This window comes from Arachis duranensis, chromosome 1 (assembly GCF_000817695.3).
Source record: "Arachis duranensis cultivar V14167 chromosome 1, aradu.V14167.gnm2.J7QH, whole genome shotgun sequence".
Classification (NCBI taxonomy): domain Eukaryota; kingdom Viridiplantae; phylum Streptophyta; class Magnoliopsida; order Fabales; family Fabaceae; genus Arachis; species Arachis duranensis.
The window spans coordinates 5,517,750-5,538,542 of record NC_029772.3 but is presented as its reverse complement, the minus strand read 5'-3'; the positions used below and the strand labels follow the sequence as shown (position 1 = coordinate 5,538,542).

The window sequence follows — 20,793 nt, the reverse complement described above, 5'->3', positions numbered from 1 at the left end:
AGGGTGGCGGAGGGGTGGGTAAGAAGGGCGGAGATGGCGTGGAGGGAGGTAGTCTGGGCGTGGTTTCGGCGACGCGCTACCGTCACCGCGGCGTCAAGCGCACGCGCCGCCTCCTCCGTTAGGCATTGCCTCGCTGCGCTTACCGGCGTCGGCATCGCCGGCTAGCTAACGCATAAACAAACAATTAAAAATATTATATATTATAATTAATTATATTTAATAATAATAAAAAATAAGATATTAGTGGTGTGAGTGTAGTGTGAGGGGTGTGTGTTAAAGGAGATGTTAATGGGTTTTGTTGGTGAAGAGTTTGAAGAATGGAGGGAGGAAGGGAAGAGAGAGAGAGAAGTGAGATAGCGAGGTTTGTTTGTGTTGAGTTTGGGTGATGATATTGTTGTGCTTTTTGGTGTGGTGGAGGTGGGACCCATGTCATTTAGGCATGGATGAAATCATGAAAATATAAAAACATGGTGGGTATAGATTCTCTCCTCTTCCTCATCACTATGAGGGAAAGGGAATTGAACAAGCAGAAGAAAAGAAAAGAAAAGAAAAAACAATAGTAACTGAGGAGGGTATCTTTTTTTGAACAACTTTGTGAGTGCTTGTCTTTCAGGATTGGGTGAGACAGATGCCGTGCCCACTCAACCAAATGGGGTTAATCGAGGGTCAATGTCAACCTTTTTAGTGTAATAGGGACCTTTTGTTCTTCTTCCTTTGCTTTTTTCCCTTATTCTTAGTATTTTTTTTTCTTTTTACCTCTTGTGCAAATCCATAATTATACAAATTTTGAAGTTTATACTCGTAAATATGTAACACTTTTCACTTACATATACGTACAATCGTAACTCGATTAAAAATCTAAATGGATAAAATTGCTTTTAATAAGTTAACTAGAGACTAGAGATTTGATAACTTTATTTATATGTGTTGATGCGGATTTTTCCCAAATGTAGAATTGAAAACTGAAGCCGGCAGAAGTTAGGTTATATTTTGATTAATTAATAGGCTGGAGAATGATTCTTGTTTTTTTTTTAAGTGCTGGCGAATGATTTATATCATGGGAATCAGTTGAGTAATTTAACATTATTATTGGATTAAAAATTGGATCAGCATAATCTATGAAGCACGGACACTTTGTTGAGTTGTCGTGTCTGCGTGTCGGACACATTTCGGACACGACACTTACCGACACTCGTTCGACACGCGTGTCTACTGTGTCCAAAATGTGTCTCAATAAAAAATAAAAAATTATTTCCCAGATACACTTGGACACACCTAATACCATCACGTGTCAGCGTGTCCGGTCTTAATCTTAAGATATATTCTTAAAATAAATTTAGATATAATATATATTATTATTTATTAAAACAAAAATATTTTAAATACTTGATATAATTAAAATAAGACATTAAAATAATTTAAAAAATTAATTTATATTTTAATATCAATAAAATATTAAAATATCATTACGATTTATCTAAAAAATACTTTATATTTATATGTATGCGTGTCCCTGTGTCATGTAAGATCGGCGTGTCCCGTGTTGTGTCGTGTCCCGTGTCCGTGTCATTGTCCGTGCATCATAGAGCATAATTAGACCTTTCAAAGTTTAAACATAGACCTTTGATATTATATCATACAAAAAAAAATAGCATAAAACAAATAAAATGATAAAAAAAGACTTATAAAAAAATTAAGCAAATTCAAAAGAGATTATTAATTATTTGAGAGTACGTATTAAAAATATCACTATTTATATCATTTTTTATCAATTTAAATTTTAAAAAAATAATTTCATGATAATACTAACTAGTTGAATTTAATATATCTTTTTATTCTTATAAATTATTTATCTTCTTTCATGTTATTGGTCGTATATTAATCTCCACCATTAACTATACGAAATATATTAATTTATTTATTATTTTCTAAAACAAATTAAATTAATAGTAGATTTTGAAACATGACAAAAATAAATGAGAAAATTATGAGATGGTCCAAATCCGGTTGCAAATGTTGACTTGATTGAGCTAAGGCTTGATGAGATTTTATTTTGGACATAATTATTTCATTACATTAATATATCAATGAACTTTTCAAATTAAATGAGTAATGAAGCATTAGTGCGTTACTAATTTTCCTTGACAAAATTCTTATCGTGCTATGCTCCTTGGTCACATCTGTGATTCATTATTTTCTCTGAGTAAACTATATGAGGAAATGTGAAAGAAAGTGAAACTATCGTTTTCCAATCGATATTATTTAATCTAATTTAATGTTATACGAGAATAAAATCCAATATAATGAACATGCACTTATGAGCATTAAAAAGGGTTAAAAGATTTTGATAAGGCATAGAAGGACTACTTGCTAGTTGCTAGAAAACAAAGAAAAAAGTAGGATAAGTTATGTTGACTTTTTGCAAGGTTTGTTTTGGTGATTTTATTGATGCAATATCTTACCAGAAAGAGTATGAAAGGAATGTTTGTAATAAAAAGAAAAAAGTCTAAAAATTATTTGTAATGTGAAGGATGAATTATGCTGAACTTTTTAATTTTAATATGGAGAGGGTTGGTGTATAGCAGAGTTATAAAGGTCTATGATATTTTATCAGAGTATAAGGACTGCACAAGGCAAATCGGACAGTTTGATTGTAGGTACTGAAAATTTTGGGTCCGATATGTGTATTGGCAGAAAATCCTGAGTCCGATTTGTGTACTGGCAGAAAATTTTGGGTCCGATTTCAGTATTCATGAAATTCTACTCCACACAAATCGGACCGTCCATTTGTATTCCTCTTTCTCTGCAATGAAATCGAACGGTTCGATTTCTTTCCACTAAAACAAAAAATTGAACGCCGTCATAACTGTGTATATCTCTCTAGTACTCCATAACTCACCATAACTCACATGTCAATCTCATATAAAAAAATTAGCCTATGAAATTAATATTGAAATATAATTATAATATTTAAAATACACCATTGATATAATATAATTTACTTTGGCAAAAAATTCAGAAATGAATATTTATTACTTCTCATTATATATTATTCAAAAATATAAAAAAAATTACAGTTTCAAAATAATGTAATGACTTCTGGAGAAATTTTAGGGCATTAATTTGTCCTTTTATCTATCTGTTACTGTTGTATGTGAACTGAATAAAAATATTTTTTATTGATTAAATTTTTTTAATTGATTTAATTTCTCATGTTAATTTATTATTGTTTGCTTTAGTAGTAATCAATAGTTTCTAATTACATTAATCGTATCTATATGCATACTAGTGACAAGATCTTTCAAAAAAGTAATGATTACTTCCGGAGAATAATACTTTAATTTGTATTAACTTATAGTAGTAACTTAAACTGCTATAATATAAGCATTAACATTGGATTAATTAAGTAAATTATTATATTTTCCATCATGGTTTTCATGAGTGCGCGCTGGGAGCAATAGAAACCACAATTAAGAAGTGGAAGGAAAAAGAAGATAGATATACATATAATAAAGATAAGTCCTACAAGATCTTCTTTGATGCTTTCAACGATCCATAAAGATATGCATCGATTGTTGATTGACATTTATTTTGTGGCTGTTATTATTTTCGTTAATTTTTTGCCTTTCTGTTCGTTATTTTTTTTATTATTCGTTGTTTAGTTTTTATTTATTTATTACTACCATGAATTTTTCTAAATATTATAACTTTTTATGTCTTGACAAATAATTTTTCTAACCATTTCGAAACATTTTTTCTATTATAATTTTTGTAAACATTTAAATTGGATAAAATACACAGATATTTTTTAAAAAAGAGCTTTTATGATAAAAATACTTAAAATATCTTTTTCTAAAGATGTTTTTAAGTAATTAAAATTTAATATATTTAATTAATTAAATTATATTATTTTTATTAAAATTAATTCAAACAAATTAATTTAACTGAAAAATAAATAAATTATATTTTAAATTAGTTTAAATTAATATAAAAAAAATATTAATGTAGATAAGTTTAAAATTTGGTTTATCGATTTTTTAGCAAGCCAATTTGTATAATCTAATTTTGACAAAAATAATATAATTTAATCAATTATATATATTAAATTTTAATTACGAAAAAAATCTTTAAAAAAAAGTTTTCAGCATTTTTATTGAGCAGCTTCTTTCTAAAATGAAGTGGTTTCATTTCTAATAATAATAAGGTGCCATCTATGGGTCCACAAATTATTATGGCTATGTGACTATGGATAAAGTAAACAAATCATCAGATGTTGGCACGTGGAGGAAAAGACTATTGTTTGACTTACTTATCACTTTTGAAATAGTTTATTTGTTATCGTAATTTGTTAGTTTTAACACATTAATTTTTTTTCTAGTTAGAATCCATTTTCTTTTTAAATTTCAACAAATGGTATCTCACATGTAAAAAGAAAAAAAAAGAACATTTTAATAGAGCAAACAAAAGAAGTTACATCAAGAAATCAACAGATTCAAACCAACAATTCAGAGAGACAATAGTTCAATTTTGTACAGTCACTCAATCAAAGAACGAAGACGTACGATAGAAAATGCGAAAGTGGTGGGTATTGCTAACAACTTCTCCGTGGTGATGGGGTAGTTAGAGATGCCGATAAAAAATTGCGGTTTAAAGAATTCAGAATGAGTGTGCGACGCTTAGGTTGTTGAAGCCATCATTTTCGCGTCCTATAATTGAAGGCGGACTGATATGGCAGCTATGGAGATCAGTTCAGAAGATGCTACGGAGAAGAACAGGACAACGTTGCTGTTTTAGAGGGTACGACGACATTGAAGAGTAAACCTTGTAACCCGTGACAGCAGCAGCGTTGTCAAGTCCAATGGCCAGAGGCTGCACCAGCAGCAAACAGTAGAACCTCAGGCTCGATAAGATCCATTAACCACCATCCATAGAGCAGCGCATAAACATCCTCCGAAGAAGATAGTGGATCGGGCCACGGGGCTTGGTGTTCCGGGTCGGGTCTGTTTGTTGACCTGGCCCATGACCCCTCCCCTTCCTCCAAAAAGTTATATTCAACCTCATGTTTTTCTCCATTTTTGTTGTCTATTTTTATCAAAACTAAAAAATAAAATATTCACAAATGTTAGTTCAAAAATCAGCACACATATATAACTTCATACTAGCAAAATTCGATGTGAAATTAATTAATCGATGACACATTTTAGTTACAGGTCTATTAATAAATAATGGCATGTTTATAGCCTGTAAATAAAAAAAAATATTTATTATATTCTTTGACAATAAAAAATGGTAGTTCAAATGATATAGTCGGATGATGTAACCATCTCTACACTATTACCGGAAAATCGTTTCCTCTCTCTTTGGAAATAGAGCCTCCAAAATTAAAAAAATAACAACTTCTGAAAATATTTACACTATATTATTTTTTTTCTCATATTAATAAATAATTATTTATGACTTTTATTTTTAATTAAAATGACTATTTTATTCCATAGTAAAAAATTTAAAATCTAAAAATTATTGTCATTAATTAAACTTTAATACTAGTCAAGTACTAATTACAAAAAATATCATGTCATGTGTTATTGTTAGATTGATAAGTTAATATATAGACATCTATAACCACCAGTCTACATATTGAAAGCCACCATTGTCGCGGCCTAATAATAATAATAATAATAATAATAATAATAATAATAATAATAATAACTACTTTAGTAAATCAAAATATAAATGATGGTCAATGATGGATATGATGATTGATGAGGAACATTATTGTGACAACTTTTTGCCCAGAGGATATGTTACAGGGGGAATTATCAATTATGGGTGTGCACAAGATTTTTGTGGGGTGATTTTTTTTTTTCCCCTTGGCTATACGAATAATACGATCCTAGCTAGATTTTAGCATGTGTGTTGTTTTCTGGCTTGGTTTAGAACATGTCTGCAAGGACATACATATAACTACATCTCGATAACGTTATATCATCAAATTATTTTAGTAATTAAATTCGATCAAGTTGTCTAATAATTTATTGACATAATAAAAATTAACTGAAAAAAAAAGAGTAGACAAAAGAACTTAATTAATCTTGGTTAAAAAAATAATTTATTAATTCAATACTTTTCTATAAAAAACAAAAGTTTACTTTGCATTCATGTTATACTTAATATTTCTGAATTTTATACAAAAAAAATAATTTTTATATTTTCTATGAATTTTTATTTAAATAAAAATCATTAGTTTCTTGTTTATTAAAATAAAGATAATTATATTTTTTGCATTATTTTCTAATTTACAGGCAATCTTGTTTTACAGATTGTAGAATTGGGAAATAAAGCAATTTCGTATGCATCGTTGTTGCTTATAGACACATTCTAACTACCATAATTTTATATTTACTAACAGTGAAATTGCAAACGAATATGTGATATCCTAATTTCATCCAATAAATGTGAAATTAGGGTAGAGATTTTTTGTTTCCAATTTCGCATGCAATAATAGTGAATGCAAATTTGAGGTTGATTCATTACTTGATGCTATGAGTAATTTCATTGACAATAAATGCGAAATTACTTTCTTCCTTAACCTCTCAATCTAACTTTGAAAAATTAAGAAATAATATACAGAAATCTTTTTTTTTTACTAAATCGAAAACCATTTTTATTTAAAGGCTTGTTTGCGTGAATTTTTAAAAAAATATATTTTTTTTAAGTTATTTTTTTTAAAAGATCATATAAAAAAAGTAAAAGTAATTTTATGTTTAGATATCTCGTATAAAAAGATCTTTTTATCTATTAATTATATCTCGTATAACATATCTTTTTTTAAGTAAAAAGATCTTTTAAAAAAAGATATAAATTATAACTTCTCAAAAAAAATATTTTTTATTTTTCTAGTGCTTTTACTTTTACTACTAAAAATTTGTTAAATACGCTAAAAAATAAAAAAATTAAAAAAAATATTTTTTTATCAAAATAATGGTACCCAAATAAACACTTAATAACAAAAAGAGGTGAAAAATTAATAAATATTAATCGTATAATATGAATAAAAAAATAATGCAATTTATTCTTAAAATTTAGAAATTATCTCTAGACATACTCATTTTTCTACAGGAATAATATAATTATTATGTGTAACTGTTCTAGATAAGAGGTGTATGAGCTATGAGCCAAACCTTTCAAAACTATACAGAACTAAATGTGACACATCATATTAACCATTTTAAACTTATTGGTTGTGGTCATCATAATTTATTTTGAAGTAAATGATATTATATTAAGGTTCTTAAATAAAGACCAAAAAATTATTAAATGTGACATCTCTTAGCTTAGGGTTTATAAAATCCTTAATAAGTTTTTATTAAAATAATGATATGGTCACTCTTAATTTTTATAACATATTTTGTACATAATTTTTAATATTGCATATTTGTATAAATTTATAAAAAAAATGACATTATTAAAATAGAAATTATATAATACCTATTTTTCGCCTATAAATGCTTTTTCATGACCAGTTCGTTCACTTATTAATTATGATTCGTTATAGGGTATAATAGCCTTTTCGAACACAAAATATAGCCTTTGTTGTTGTTCTCTATTATTAAAGGTGAAGTTCTCTTTTTCCTCCTCTTCGTATCATTTCATGTCATATTGAGGCTAATTTTTTTCTATACGGGTGATTTTAACGTGAAATACAAATATTTGATTATTTTTATGTTTTATATTATTATGGTAATAATTGATATATTTTTTAATTATAAAAGATAAAATATCATTGATGTTTTGTAAAAATTTACATCAGCATATAACATATAATTTAGATCATTAAAAAAATTCATTCTTAATAATTTAGTATTAGAAAATACAGGTCTTTTATATTTTTTATATAGTTTTCGTATTTATCAAATAAGTTATCTTTAAATTATCTATATTCTTTTATTAATCTTAGAAAAAAAAAGATGACGAAAGGGGCTTAAGAAGTCGCCAAAAGCTTAACGTTGAAATTAACCTAGCTAGCTATTTTTTTAATATATATAAAAATTTAAAAATTTAAAGTCCAAGGTATTTGACTATTTTTCTTCACTACTTTTGAGTTTTGACCACATTATTGAAGCGTTCGAATATGAAAAGCTTTCTAGGGGAAAGAATGTTTAGAGGTTGGAAAGGCGATTATTAGTGGTGGTGGTGGGTCATGAAGGTGCCCAATCTTATACATACCTTACTTTTTGTGGCTGATGTGTCTTGACAACAGAAATTGCAAGAGAAAGGTTCACTACTCATGCCTAAGGGGCAGCCTATTGCCATGGCCAAAACAGATAAACACTGCATTTTTTTAACCTAGATTATTTCCACTACGTGTTTTCCATATACAGGCAAAAATTGGATTCTAACTATAGGTAGAGAAAACCAATTTGATTAGTTGAGTTATCTTTTGAGAAAGTATAGGGATCCAATGGAATATTTGTACAATGTGTACAATAAAAATTTAGAGAATATTAGAGATATAACCATTAGTATTACCATTTCTCATTGGCTGAAGTTTTTGGGATAAGTGGTATCATGATATGGTATTAGAGTTCTAAATTCGAAAGATCAAGAATTCGATCCTTGGTGAACCCCAAAATCTGAGATGTTTATTATCCTAGTACTCGGACAAATTACTTAGATAAACCAAAGGCATGGAAATATTACATATATCACCAAAAGCAAAAAATAGTACGTGCATCTTCCAAAGGCTATTTCTATATAAATTGAATCAGGGTAATTCGAATTACAATTTTTAATAGTAATTCGAATTAGGCTACATAGATTTACTAAGGCAAATCTAGATATGCATAAATCGAATTAAGCAAATTCGATTTAGGCATTCCTAAGTAAATCAAACCAGGGTGATCAGATTTATGCATGATTGGTATGTTTCCAAGTAAATTGAACTAGCTTAATTTGATTTACATTGTTGGAGATCAACATGCATAAATCATATTACGGTAGGCAAATTTACTATAGTTTTAGCAACATATGTAAATGGAGGTTGGGTAATTCGATTTAGTAGGGAACAAATGTGTATAAATAGCTGTGGAATATGAATTCTCTATCATAATGAGTCCCACAATAGCTAGTGATGAGAGCTTCTTGGTTTTGGTACACTATAAAGGGTCGATTAAGAAAAAAATGTGTTCCGGAATTAAGTTTAGGAATAAGGATTCACTTAGTGTTTTCATGAGACCTTCAACGAGTTTCATCGAGTTTAAGGATACTATAATCCAAAAACTGGGGCTGCAAGGCGAGAAACGGGTGGAGAAATTATTCTACAGAGTTTCGATATCGTTTTGCAGGATGATGTGAAGTATGATTCATTCGTCATATGCAGCGATGAATATTTAGAAGTTCTGTTCCACTATCGTCGGCGATTCCTGGAGGTGAGGACTCCTGAGCTATTGGCCAAACTTGTGGATGTGGTCTCTAGTTCAGGATGTTCTAACCGAAATCCTCTGCCTTCAATCACGGCTGCCGGGTCAAGTTCGAGGCCTATTGGTGCCTCTTCATCTCTGTCTGTGATTGAGCCTGAGACAGTTTTGGTGGCCTCTCCGTCCTTCGCTGCTGATCTAAACCGCACTCATGACAAAGAACAGGTTGATATTGTACCGGTAGTTGATGCTGCGTTTGTGGTGGCTGGCATTGATGATGTGGTCCCAGAATCACGACAGGATGGAGCACTGAATGGTGTGGAAGATGTATTTCAGGATGAGGATGATGATGATGTGGAGCCCGCTACGATTGCCGACGATAGCGATGATGAGGATGAAAGGAATACTCCAGTTGGGGGTGATATAGCAGGTAGTTTAGGAACACCGCAGTACCCCCGCACTTCACAGTAAACTTGTCGATGCAATTCGGTGGTGGCATCACACCCAACAACTCTTGAAACCAAGTCCACGCCAGCCGGCCTCCTTCAATGTATCTCTCGAAGTCCGTCAAACATCTACTGACATAGTGACCGTCGATCGGGATCCCTAACTGGTAGGCTACATCCTGTAACGTAATCGTGCACTCACTGAGTGACATATGAAAGGTACGAATCTCCGGACGCCATCTCTCCACAAATGTACTGACTAACGACTCATCCAACTTAAACCAGTTATCATTGAGCCTCGCGAGATGGGTCAAGCTAGCCATCTGGACGTATGGCATGATCCTATCATTTAACGGCATACCATGCTGCCTCCTCATACTCGAGATGTAGCAGTGGGGTTACATCACATTAAAAAAAATACTCTTACAATCAAAACTCTACAAAAAATAAGTTATCTAAAACTCTACAAAAATACCCTTATCCAGCATGCATTTTTTATTTATATATCCTAACACACTACCATCGTTCTATCAATACTATTATCCCTGTTCGAGATTTACAAATTCGATAGATCAATTACAATATTCATGTGCTAAACAGTTTAATATCAATAAATGGTTTCTAACACATTACAACCCCTAATCAAACCTCTAACTACTACTTGAAGTTTACATATTTTAATCATATTAATAAATAAGATCTAACTGATTTAAATAAAACTATCAAATAGTTTAATTCTTACAGAAAATAAAATAAAATTTAAATAAATATTTTATTTTACTAACCTCGTCATACACGCTACCAGTGATATGTGCGACTCCATCTAAGTAGTAGATTCAATTTGGGTCGTCTTCCATGTTGATGGGCTGTGTCGCTTTTTCTGGATTTGATGGGGTATGGGTGGTGAAATATAATTTGAATGAAGTGAATTCAAATTATATAAAGCCCCTTCCATGTAAATTGAAACAGGTGAGCTAGATTTATATAAATCCCTCTCTTATATAAATCAAATTAGGGACTACCCAATTCGAATTATCATGGACACCAAACTATTGATTAATTTGAATTAGCCTAACTCAAATTATTATAGGTTGGTGAAATAGACTGCATTACGTAATAAATTTATATGGCCTAATTCAATTTACTAAAAAAATGCTTAAATCAAAATTGTTTAATTCGATTTACGTGTATCTAAAATTTTTTAGTAAAAACTGTCTTTGCATCGAAAGATTTACATATCATTTTTTACTTTGAGTGATATAAGTAATATTTTCATATCATTAATTTATGTAAGTCATTTTCCCTATAAAATCAAACAAATATTCATTAAAATTATTTAACATAATTATATATTTATTATATATTATGATAGTTAATTACAGAATGTTACGTTTTTATTATTTCAATTTATTTTATATACCTATAAATACCATTTACATAATACCATATTTTATACAACAAATATACAATTTCCCTTTTCAGTCTTTTTTTTTTTAATTCTAACATGATATTAGACCCTGGTTATTAGAAACTAAGGCAATGTTGTGAGAACCATAACAAACACTATATTTATTAAAATTTAAAATTATTATTACAAATTATTTTTTTAATAATAAGATAATTTGTTGCAAAAATTTTCAATCATTTTGTAACAAAAATTACTTTGTTTTTTACAAAATGTACTTTTTTTGTAATGGAAAATTGTTCTGTTGCGAGAGTTCAAAATTGTTTGTAACAAAAAGTTGTTTTATTATAAAAGTTTAAATTGTTTTATAACAAAGAGTTGTTGTTTCAAAAGTTTAAAATATTTTATAACATTTTTTTGTTGCAAAAATTTAAAATACTTTTTAACAAAAAAATGTTTTGTTTCAAAAATTCAAAATAACTTTTCAGAATTTATTCATTTGTTCAAGATTTTATTTTTCACAACCTTAGGATTTTATTTTTCAAGATCTTGGTTTATTAAAGATGATGGTCTTGTTATTTGAGAGAAAAAAAAAAAAAAACTTAACAACGGAGAGAAAGTCTTGTAAGGTTGTTCACAATGCAAATAGGGTTTTGGGAATGATGGAAACCAAGGCAAACTACTTTTGCATGGAACCCTTTGAATTGAGTATAGACATTTTCTCTAGTCAACCGAATGAAACTACTAATCTATGTAAATTAAACTAGCTAGCTTCGAGTTAACCAATTATGATTTACCTTTTTCAGAAAAAGAAAAGTCAACTCAAAAGAAACATAAGAAGGTTCTCCCAGATTATTAAGGAAGTCTATATAATTAGGGGGGAATCAATGTAGTTTCATTAAAGCACAAAAGGTAATGTCATACCGAATTTTGAAAAGACTGTAATCAATATAATTTATCCATTTTTTATATAAATTTAATTTTAATATAATATAAAGTAATAACAACATAACAAAAAATAATTACTTTTAATATTAATAGTGTGAATAATAATAATCATCCAAAAAAGAATATAATTAAAAGACTGTAGACATTAAAATTAAACTCTTCTTATATATACTCAATAGTTTTTATGAGTAATGCTATGTTAACAATTTTTTTATTAATTAAATCTAATCAAATTAGTATAATATTAACAAAAATTATTCTAATTTATCTGATTCATCTATTCACCTAAATTTTATTATTTAGCTTAGTTAGACTTGATTTATAAAATAATTTATACTACACGTGTAATATTTTCAATTTTTATCATTTATATTATTTTTAAATTAATAAAATTGAAAAAATCTAACTAAATATTCTATATTTTTATATAAGGTAATTTTACGGGAGATATATTATTTATTTTATTTTATTTTTACAAAATTTTTAAATGAACCTATAATTTTTTAGGGTAGTAACAAAAAGAACAAAAGTATATTCCTACAAAAATATTTTATAAAAAAATATTTGTTAACCAATATCTTTTTTCTTATATTTTTTATTTATATTTGAATTAATACTAACTCTGACAGTAATAAATGTCCAAAAATCGAATTTATAACGCTAAAATTTTTGACAATAACAATTAACAACCTTCAGAGTATTGTCAATTAAAAATTTTTTATTTAGTCTGTCATTAAATTTGACGATAAATAGTTTACTGACAAATTTTTTAATAATTTTACCAATAAATCTAGCAATATTCAACTATTTTAATTTTTTATAATGTAATATAGATTTGACTTTGACATCTATCTTTACAAAATAGGTGACAATTTCACCTAAACTAAAATCTCTAATGAAATAATGAAGAGATGAATAACATCTCTTTTGCTGACAAAAAGAGACTAACAAATAGACCTTGTACAAAACATAAAATATACAAAATATAATTCTAAAACTTAATTAACTACATTGTAGAGTAGTGGTACTTTTATAAAGCACCAAATACAGCCTTTATATAGACAACTAATTTTTTTTTTAAAAAAAGAATTCAACACTCAAGTAGAACAATGACAAAGACAAAAATTATAAAAAATAAAATAATTTTTATATCATCTTCAACATAACCATCAACAACACAAATTATTTACAACATCATTCTGTAGCACATGTAAATAATTGATCTACACAAATTAAACTACGATTTCTATTGTGAAATATAATATTTAATCGTAGCTAAATAATTCATATAATTGAGACTATTATAAATAAATTAGTCACCAGATATCTATGTGAACACAAAAGTTGCATTTACAATAAATTTTTTAGTATAAATACAACCAAATCATACATATATGTGAGCACATATATAAATTTAAGGGTAAAAAACCATAATAAGCCAACTGGCTAAAAAAATTACGTAAATACGCCAAAGCAAAAATCGTTTCAGCAATAAGCCAGATCGCATTTTTATATAATTCGAACCAAGTTGGTTCGAACTCTATTTGTTAGTAAATCGAACCAGGTGAGTTCGAATTAGGGTTTTTTGATGGTAATAAATCGAACCAGCCTGGTTCGAATTAAGAATGAAGGTAATTCGAACCATGGTGGTTCGAATTATAGAGAGAGAAGGTTTCCTTGTAATTCGAACCGGGCTGGTTCGAATTACAGCAACCATAGTTCGAACCAGGCCGGTTCGAATTAGTGTGAGACTGACTGAGCTGTGTATCTATGGACGAGGCAGATCCGAATCGGCCAAAGAGATGCGGCCTATATCGCCAACCCGGACACAATCTAATAAGAAAAAATAAACACTAAACTGTTTCAAGATTCATTGATCATACAAAATGAATGTCCCAGAACACAAATTAAAAAAAAAACATAGGTAAACAGACTATAACATAACAAAAAAAGTACAAACCACTATCATACATGATTGAACTTTAAAGAAAAAAATACATAATTAAAGAATCCATATTTATTACTACTCGCAACAATCAAACTAAAAGTCATGTGCACTAATGTAAATAATACTGACACTAACAACATGGGAAATAATCTAAATAACACTAAGACTAGCAAGATGCGCACTAATGTAGATAATGCTAACACTAACAACATGCATACTAATGGTGTCCTGTCTGAGACGAGCCTCCAACCTGTGGGCAACTACGTCGTGTGTGCCCGGGTTGGCGACATAGGCCGCACCTCTTTGGCCGATTCGGATCCGCCTCGTCCATATTCGTCCGTATCCTAGTGGATCTAGGACGACCCTCTCTGGCACGCCTCTTGTCAGGGTCTGGAATCACCGTGGGCCCGTCGTAAGGTGGCCAGAAGCCCTCCGGGATCGGAGGTGTGAATCCCATCCGATACACATTGAACACCGAGCTAATCTGATAGACGCTGTGAACGTAAGAGGTCCAGGTGACCCGTGAGTATGCACAGCATGCAAGTGCGTGCTGACACGGGAAATGAAGAGCCTGGAAGTACCCGCAGTCACATGTCCGAGAGGCAAGGGATACTCTGTAAGTACCCAAGGAGAAAAAACCAGTCGGAGTGGTCTCTGCTATAGTGAACTCGGAGTTATCCCGGTCATACAGCGTCACCGTGAAGCACCTGGCCGTCTTCATGTTGGCCTCAATACACTTCACCAAATGTTGACTGAATTGTTGTCCTGTTCCCATCTGGGCCTCAGCCTCTCTCCCCTTGCGAACAAACAGTTCCGCAAGCCTACAATATGTTGCCTTCACCAGGGATGCTACAGGGAGATTTCTGACCCCCTTCAGGATAGAGTTCACACACTCGGAGATGTTCGTCGTCATGTGACCGAATCTCCGCCCCTCATCACGATGCTGAGTCCACAACGAGTAATCAATCCGGTTCGCCCACTCACACATCGCCGGATCTTCAGATCGCAGGATATCAAACCAGTAATCAAATTCAACCTCGGTCTTCGCATACGCCGCGTTCACTAGGAGCCTCCTAGCGTCTTTGCCCTTGAAGGTTAGGGCAAAATTAGCCGCTACGTGTCGTATGCAGAATGCACGGTACGCAGATGGCGGTAGCCAACCGCCGTCAGGGGCCTCAAGCGCAGCCTTGATGCCGTTGTGCCTGTCCGATATAACCAGCAGACCGGGCTGCGGGGTCACGTGCTGTCGAAGGTGCGAGAGAAAGAATGTCCAGGATTCCGCATTCTCACCCTCTACTAGTGCGAATGCGACAGGTAGAATGTTCGAGTTCCCGTCCTGTGCAATCGCGATGAGCAACGTTCCCCCATACTTCCCATACAGATGTGTGCCGTCAATGCTCACTAGCGGCTTGCAATGACGGAATGCCTCGATGCACGGCGAGAAAGTCCAGAAAATCCTGTGAAAGTACGCTTGAGACTCGTCCACTTGTCCTCCAACTCGAACCGGGGTCGTCTTAAGGACGACAACACTACCAGGCATCGTCAGCTGCACACCCAACACCCACCTAGGCAGGTCCTTGTAGGACCCATCCCAGTCACCGTATATGATGGCAATAGATTTCTGCTTCGCCATCCAAACCCTCCGGTAAGTCGGCCTAAAACCAAAGTGCGCTGCCGTGGCGTTCAGGAGCACCTTGATGCTCACGGATGCATCGGCCCTAACCATTGGCATAATGAACGCCGAAATCATATGATAATCCAAACTCCTGTGGTCACTCGAGATGGATGTGGCCAGGCAAGTGTGAGGTCCATTGTACCGTTTGACCTCCCAAATGCCCTTGCGCTTCCGGAGACTCAGTCGAATCAACCATGTGCACCCATTCCCAAACTCGGAACACTTGCCCACATACCGGCGGTGATCGGACTCCACCACCTTGTACTGTACCCCTCGCCGGATGCTGTAAGTCTTCACACTTAAAAGGGCCTCATCTTTATCCTGGAATTGCTGACCAACCTGGAACTCTGTCAGACCACCAGTCCCTTCCGCATCTCTAGCTCCGAATCCAACAGCGTGCCCTAATCATGTGACCGAATCTCCGCCCCTCATCACGGTGCTGAGTCCACAACGAGTAATCAATCCGGTTCGCCCACTCACACATCGCCGGATCTTCAGATCGCAGGATATCAAACCAGTAATCAAATTCAACCTCAGTCTTCGCATACGCCGCGTTCACTAGTAGCCTCCTAGCGTCTTTGCCCTTGAAGGTTAGGGCAAAATTAGCCGTCTCCTACGCCAACAGGTGCAACTCCCACTAAAGCGTTCGGCAAATTTTCCCTTTCCACTACCTCGTCGCCTTCGGTGCCATTGAGGTCAACAGCGAAAGATGGGGAGGCGACATGTTGGACCACTGGTTCGTACACAGGGACGGACGAGGAAGCAACGGCAGGCCGGGAACTAGAACCTGTTGGATTCGCTACAGTGTTCGTATTCCTGTTCGAACCGCCAGAGCTGGATACAACATCAACCAGCCGTGCCAACAACTCCGGTGTCCTCACCTCCGGAAACTGCCGCCGACAAAGAAACATTACTTGCAAGTCCACATCATTATTAATCGTGAAGCAATCATACTTCACCGTATTCTGTAGCACCATGACTGGAATGCGATAAAAAACTTCTTTACCCGCTTCGCACCCTCCAGACCGAGCTTCATTAGTACAACGCTAACAAGGTCATCATAACTCGTCGTAGATGTTATGACAATACATAGAGGATTCTTATCTGTGAACTTTACTCCGGAACGAGTTTTTCTATTAACAGATCCTCTGTGGTGCACCAAAACCACAAAACTCTCCTCACTAGCCATCCTACTCCCTCTAATGAGACTAATTCACGTTTGGAACCATATATATACAACTCAGTCTCAGACTAATTCGAACCGGTCTGGTTCGAACTAGGATTTGTGTAATTCGAACCAGCGCGGTTCGAATTACACGGAAACCGTCTCTCTCTATAATTCGAACCAGCTTGGTTCGAATTACGTTCATTCTTAATTCGAACCAAGCTGGTTCGATTTATTACCAACCAACAAAACCTAATTCGAACTCACCTGGTTCGATTTACTAACAAATAGAGTTCGAACCAACTTGGTTCGAATTATATAAAAATGCGATCTGGCTTATTGCTGAAACGATTTTTGCTTTGGCGTATTTACGTAATTTTTTTAGCCAGTTGGCTTATTACGGTTTTTTACCCTAAATTTAAACTTCTTGATTTTACAACTAAAGTCATCATAAATGTTCAAATTCCTTAACTATTTGATTAAATTTTGAACAGTTTTGACAAATAAATTTTCTTCAAATTTCTTCAATTTATATGTTGCCACAATTGGATCACCTTGTATCAAATTAATTTTAAATTTTTCACATACTTAACTAATTTATTGGATTTAAGTTTTAAATAAGAAAAATAGAATAATATCTTCTGTAAAATTTCTAACCCATGATTACGATTATTATTTTTTATCTAAAAAAATTATTGTGGTTTTGAGAGCGTTTACACAGAACATTAACTATTAAATTAGTTATTTATATAAAATGTATATTAAAATATAAAATATATATTTAAAATAAATTAAATAATATATAGAAATGGAGAAACAATTTCAATTGAAAACTATATATATCGTGTTAAGGCATGCAGGGACTGAGGAGCGAGGATTAATACAATATAAATTCATTATATGTCTCGTGTTATGTTAAATAAAGTATTATTGTATTTTAGCAAATTGTACCTGTAAGTTAGTCATTTTCGAAATAATAACCCCACCTAATGAATAATTGATGGGTCCATAGGGACCCTTTTGTGGTCACGGGTCTACGGGAGCACCATCAGCATCTTGTCACTTCAAACATTATTACAAATATTAATATATATTATTATACTATGTATTCATGGAAAATAATTTTTTATCCAATTACTCTTACTAACGTCAGGGTTGTTACGAATGTGTATGCACTAGGGATGGCAATAGATAGAGTAGAGTAGAGTTTGGAGTCAACTTTAATTTTACTTGTAGGTTGAGATTTTTATATAAACTCAATTCTACTCTACCTATTCTCAACTCGTGGGTACCCGACTTTATTCGCAGGTTACAAAAAAGATACAATATTATTATATAACTTGATAATAATTTAAAATAAAATTAATTTTTATGTTAAAAAAATATTAAATTATCAATTAATGATCTTCTTTTAATGACTAAGAATCTTTTATATTTAGTGAGAGGTTTTGGTTCAATATCCACTTAAAACATATTTTTATATAAATATATAGCATATACATATATAGAGTGTGGGTTGGTCGGGTAGGATTGAGATTTAACCCACACCCTATCCGACCCGCACAAGAACCCGACCCACACCCTATCCTACCCGCTGCGAATCGGGTTGGCAACCCTACCCAACCGGGTGAAGTCGGGTTGGGTACCCACAGGTAGAGTACATGTTGCCACCCCTAGTATGCATCAACGAAGCCAAACAAGTAAGCAACTCAAGCATGTGGCAACTAGCAATATAGGCAAGTAATTTATATCTTCAACTATGCTAAATTTACAATAAATCAACTACTAATATAAATATATATTAAAATATAAAAAATAAAGTATTATTTTTGTCCCAATATTTGAATAAGTCTCAAAATTATCTTTAACATTTGAAACGTCTTATTTATATCTTTAATATTTCTTAATCATAGTAATATTATCCTACTGTCAATTTGGCTAACGTCTCAGTAACAACATTAAACATGTGGAGCTTATGTTAGTGAACTCAAACGTTTACATGTACACATCCACATCTTTGCACCCCATTATAATTTTCTCTATACCAAATATTAGAGTCCGACAATATAATACTTCTTATTCCACTAGTCCTAACTTAACCCTTTTTACCCTTCCTTGCGTTTGATCGCAATGAAGTGGTTGCATATTAAAGGTAGTTCGTGATCATTGTTGGTTGTGTGGGAAGTTATCATAGGGTTTCACTCTATTCACGTTGATTTTGTTTTACGAACGAAGGTATGTATGAAGAAAATATGTCTTTTTTGTTTTGTTATCTATGCAATAGTGCATGCAAGAATGATGGTTGTGTATGAGATTGTTTGCATTATACGGTGTTTTGATTTTTGAGATTTAGGAAAAAATCCAATCTACTTGCATTAGTTAGGACATGAAATTTCTATTTTTGTTTACTTGATCTTTGCTTTTTTTTTTACTTGATCTTTGATTACTGATGTAGGGGTTTAGGAATATTTTGTGATATATTGTTGTTGAAATAAATTTGTTCATGTTGTCTGATAATGTACACCTAATGTAACAAGGTCTGTGGTTATAAAATGAGTTATTATTTTAGTGTCAAAGTTTACCACCAAAGAAGATTTGGTCTTGAAGGAGGGCCTCTAAAGTATTTGGGTGGGGAGTCAATTATTATAGGCTACTGCAATGAAGATGAGGAGAGCCTGATAGAGGTTTATGAACTAATGAACAAACAAGGCTATTTAAAGAAAGATATTGCAGCAATGTGGTACAAATTAGAAAAGAAAAGCACAGAAAAAGGCTTAAGAATGTTGTGATGTGACAAAAATGCAATGAATATAGCCAATATTAAGGTCAAGGAGGATACAATTGAACTTAATGTGGTTCACAAAATTAGTAATGTCCATGAAGAGGTAGATGATGTCCAAGTGTTAGACAAGGCTGAAACTACAATGGAAGTAGAGAATGGTGGATTTGATGGGCCTAGAACAATAATTGTGACATATGGGGCCATAAAAGTGGACAAGTCAAGAGAAATGTTGACCAAAAAGTTAATGAATACATTGAAACTAAGACTGATGGACCAGATGGCAATGAGGATGGCAAATAAGAGTGTAGCAATGGCAATGAAGATAGGAAAGAAGAGAGTGGTGATGGCAGTGAGGATCAGGACTATGAACTCAAGAGTAATGAGGATGGAAGTGAGGATTCATGGGGTTGTAATTCTAGAGAAGGATATGCTACAGATAAAAGTGCTACTGAAGTTGTCTTTAGTGATAGTGATGATGACAATAAAGGGGTTGAAGGGTTAATAGATGTCCACATCAACGGAGGGAATGGACTTGACAATACACCAACTCAAACCAAACTAATGCAACATAACACTTTATTCGGGGTGATAAGGGCAAAGAGAAAATTGTTGGAGATTTAGGTGATGAGGATAAAGGGTATGAATCTAAAGATTTTCTTGATGTGCCTATCAGTGATGATGAGGATGACAATATTGGTAAGAAGTATCCATTGCACAAGCAATTGAAGAACATGAATGACTATAAGTGGGAGGTTGGAACTCTTTATGTCGGCATAAAGGAGTTTGAAGATTGTGCTACTGCCTATGCTGTGCACACTGGGAGGGGTTTGAAGTTCTCTAAAGTTGATCTTCGGGAGAGTGAATGTTAATTGTGTGGAGGGTTGCAAATAGTTTGCTTATTGTAGAAAGATGAAGAATGAGCAAACATGACAGTTAACCAGCTACCACAACAAGCATAGTTGCTCAAAAGAGTTGAAGATTGGAATTATGCATGCAAAATGGTTGAGC

The 20,793-nt window shown here is 32.5% G+C and overlaps 2 protein-coding genes across 2 annotated transcripts in view; both read right to left on the bottom strand.

Annotated features, from left to right (window-relative positions):
- The window catches only part of LOC107471279 (protein SMAX1-LIKE 6), an 8,495-nt gene extending 7,994 nt beyond the window's left edge, over positions 1-501 (bottom strand). Inside the window, 1 exon segment of the mRNA XM_052260281.1 lies at positions 2-501. Coding sequence (XP_052116241.1) covers positions 2-155 — 154 coding nt within the window. The 5' untranslated portion in view covers positions 156-501.
- A 13,879-nt stretch (positions 502-14,380) lies between these two features.
- LOC127747221 (uncharacterized) lies at positions 14,381-16,815 on the bottom strand. The gene is made up of 3 exons (XM_052261247.1): positions 16,510-16,815; positions 16,319-16,451; positions 14,381-16,239 (listed from the first exon to the last, which is right to left on the bottom strand). Exons 1-3 carry the CDS (start codon positions 16,813-16,815, stop codon positions 14,381-14,383), a joined length of 2,298 nt encoding a protein of 765 aa, XP_052117207.1.
- Positions 16,816-20,793: the final 3,978 nt, after the last annotated feature.

Bases quoted from the DNA above. Each gene is read 5' to 3' on its own strand.
- LOC127747221 (XM_052261247.1), bottom strand. From the start codon at position 16,815: ATGGTGCTACAGAATACGGTGAAGTATGATTGCTTCACGATTAATAAT. The intron at 16,452-16,509 runs GTAGTGGAAAGG...CTGTTGGCGTAG, and splicing joins ATGGCACCGAAGGCGACGAG to GAGACGGCTAATTTTGCCCT. The intron at 16,240-16,318 runs GTGAGTGGGCGA...TCACATGATTAG, and splicing joins ATCTGAAGATCCGGCGATGT to GGCACGCTGTTGGATTCGGA.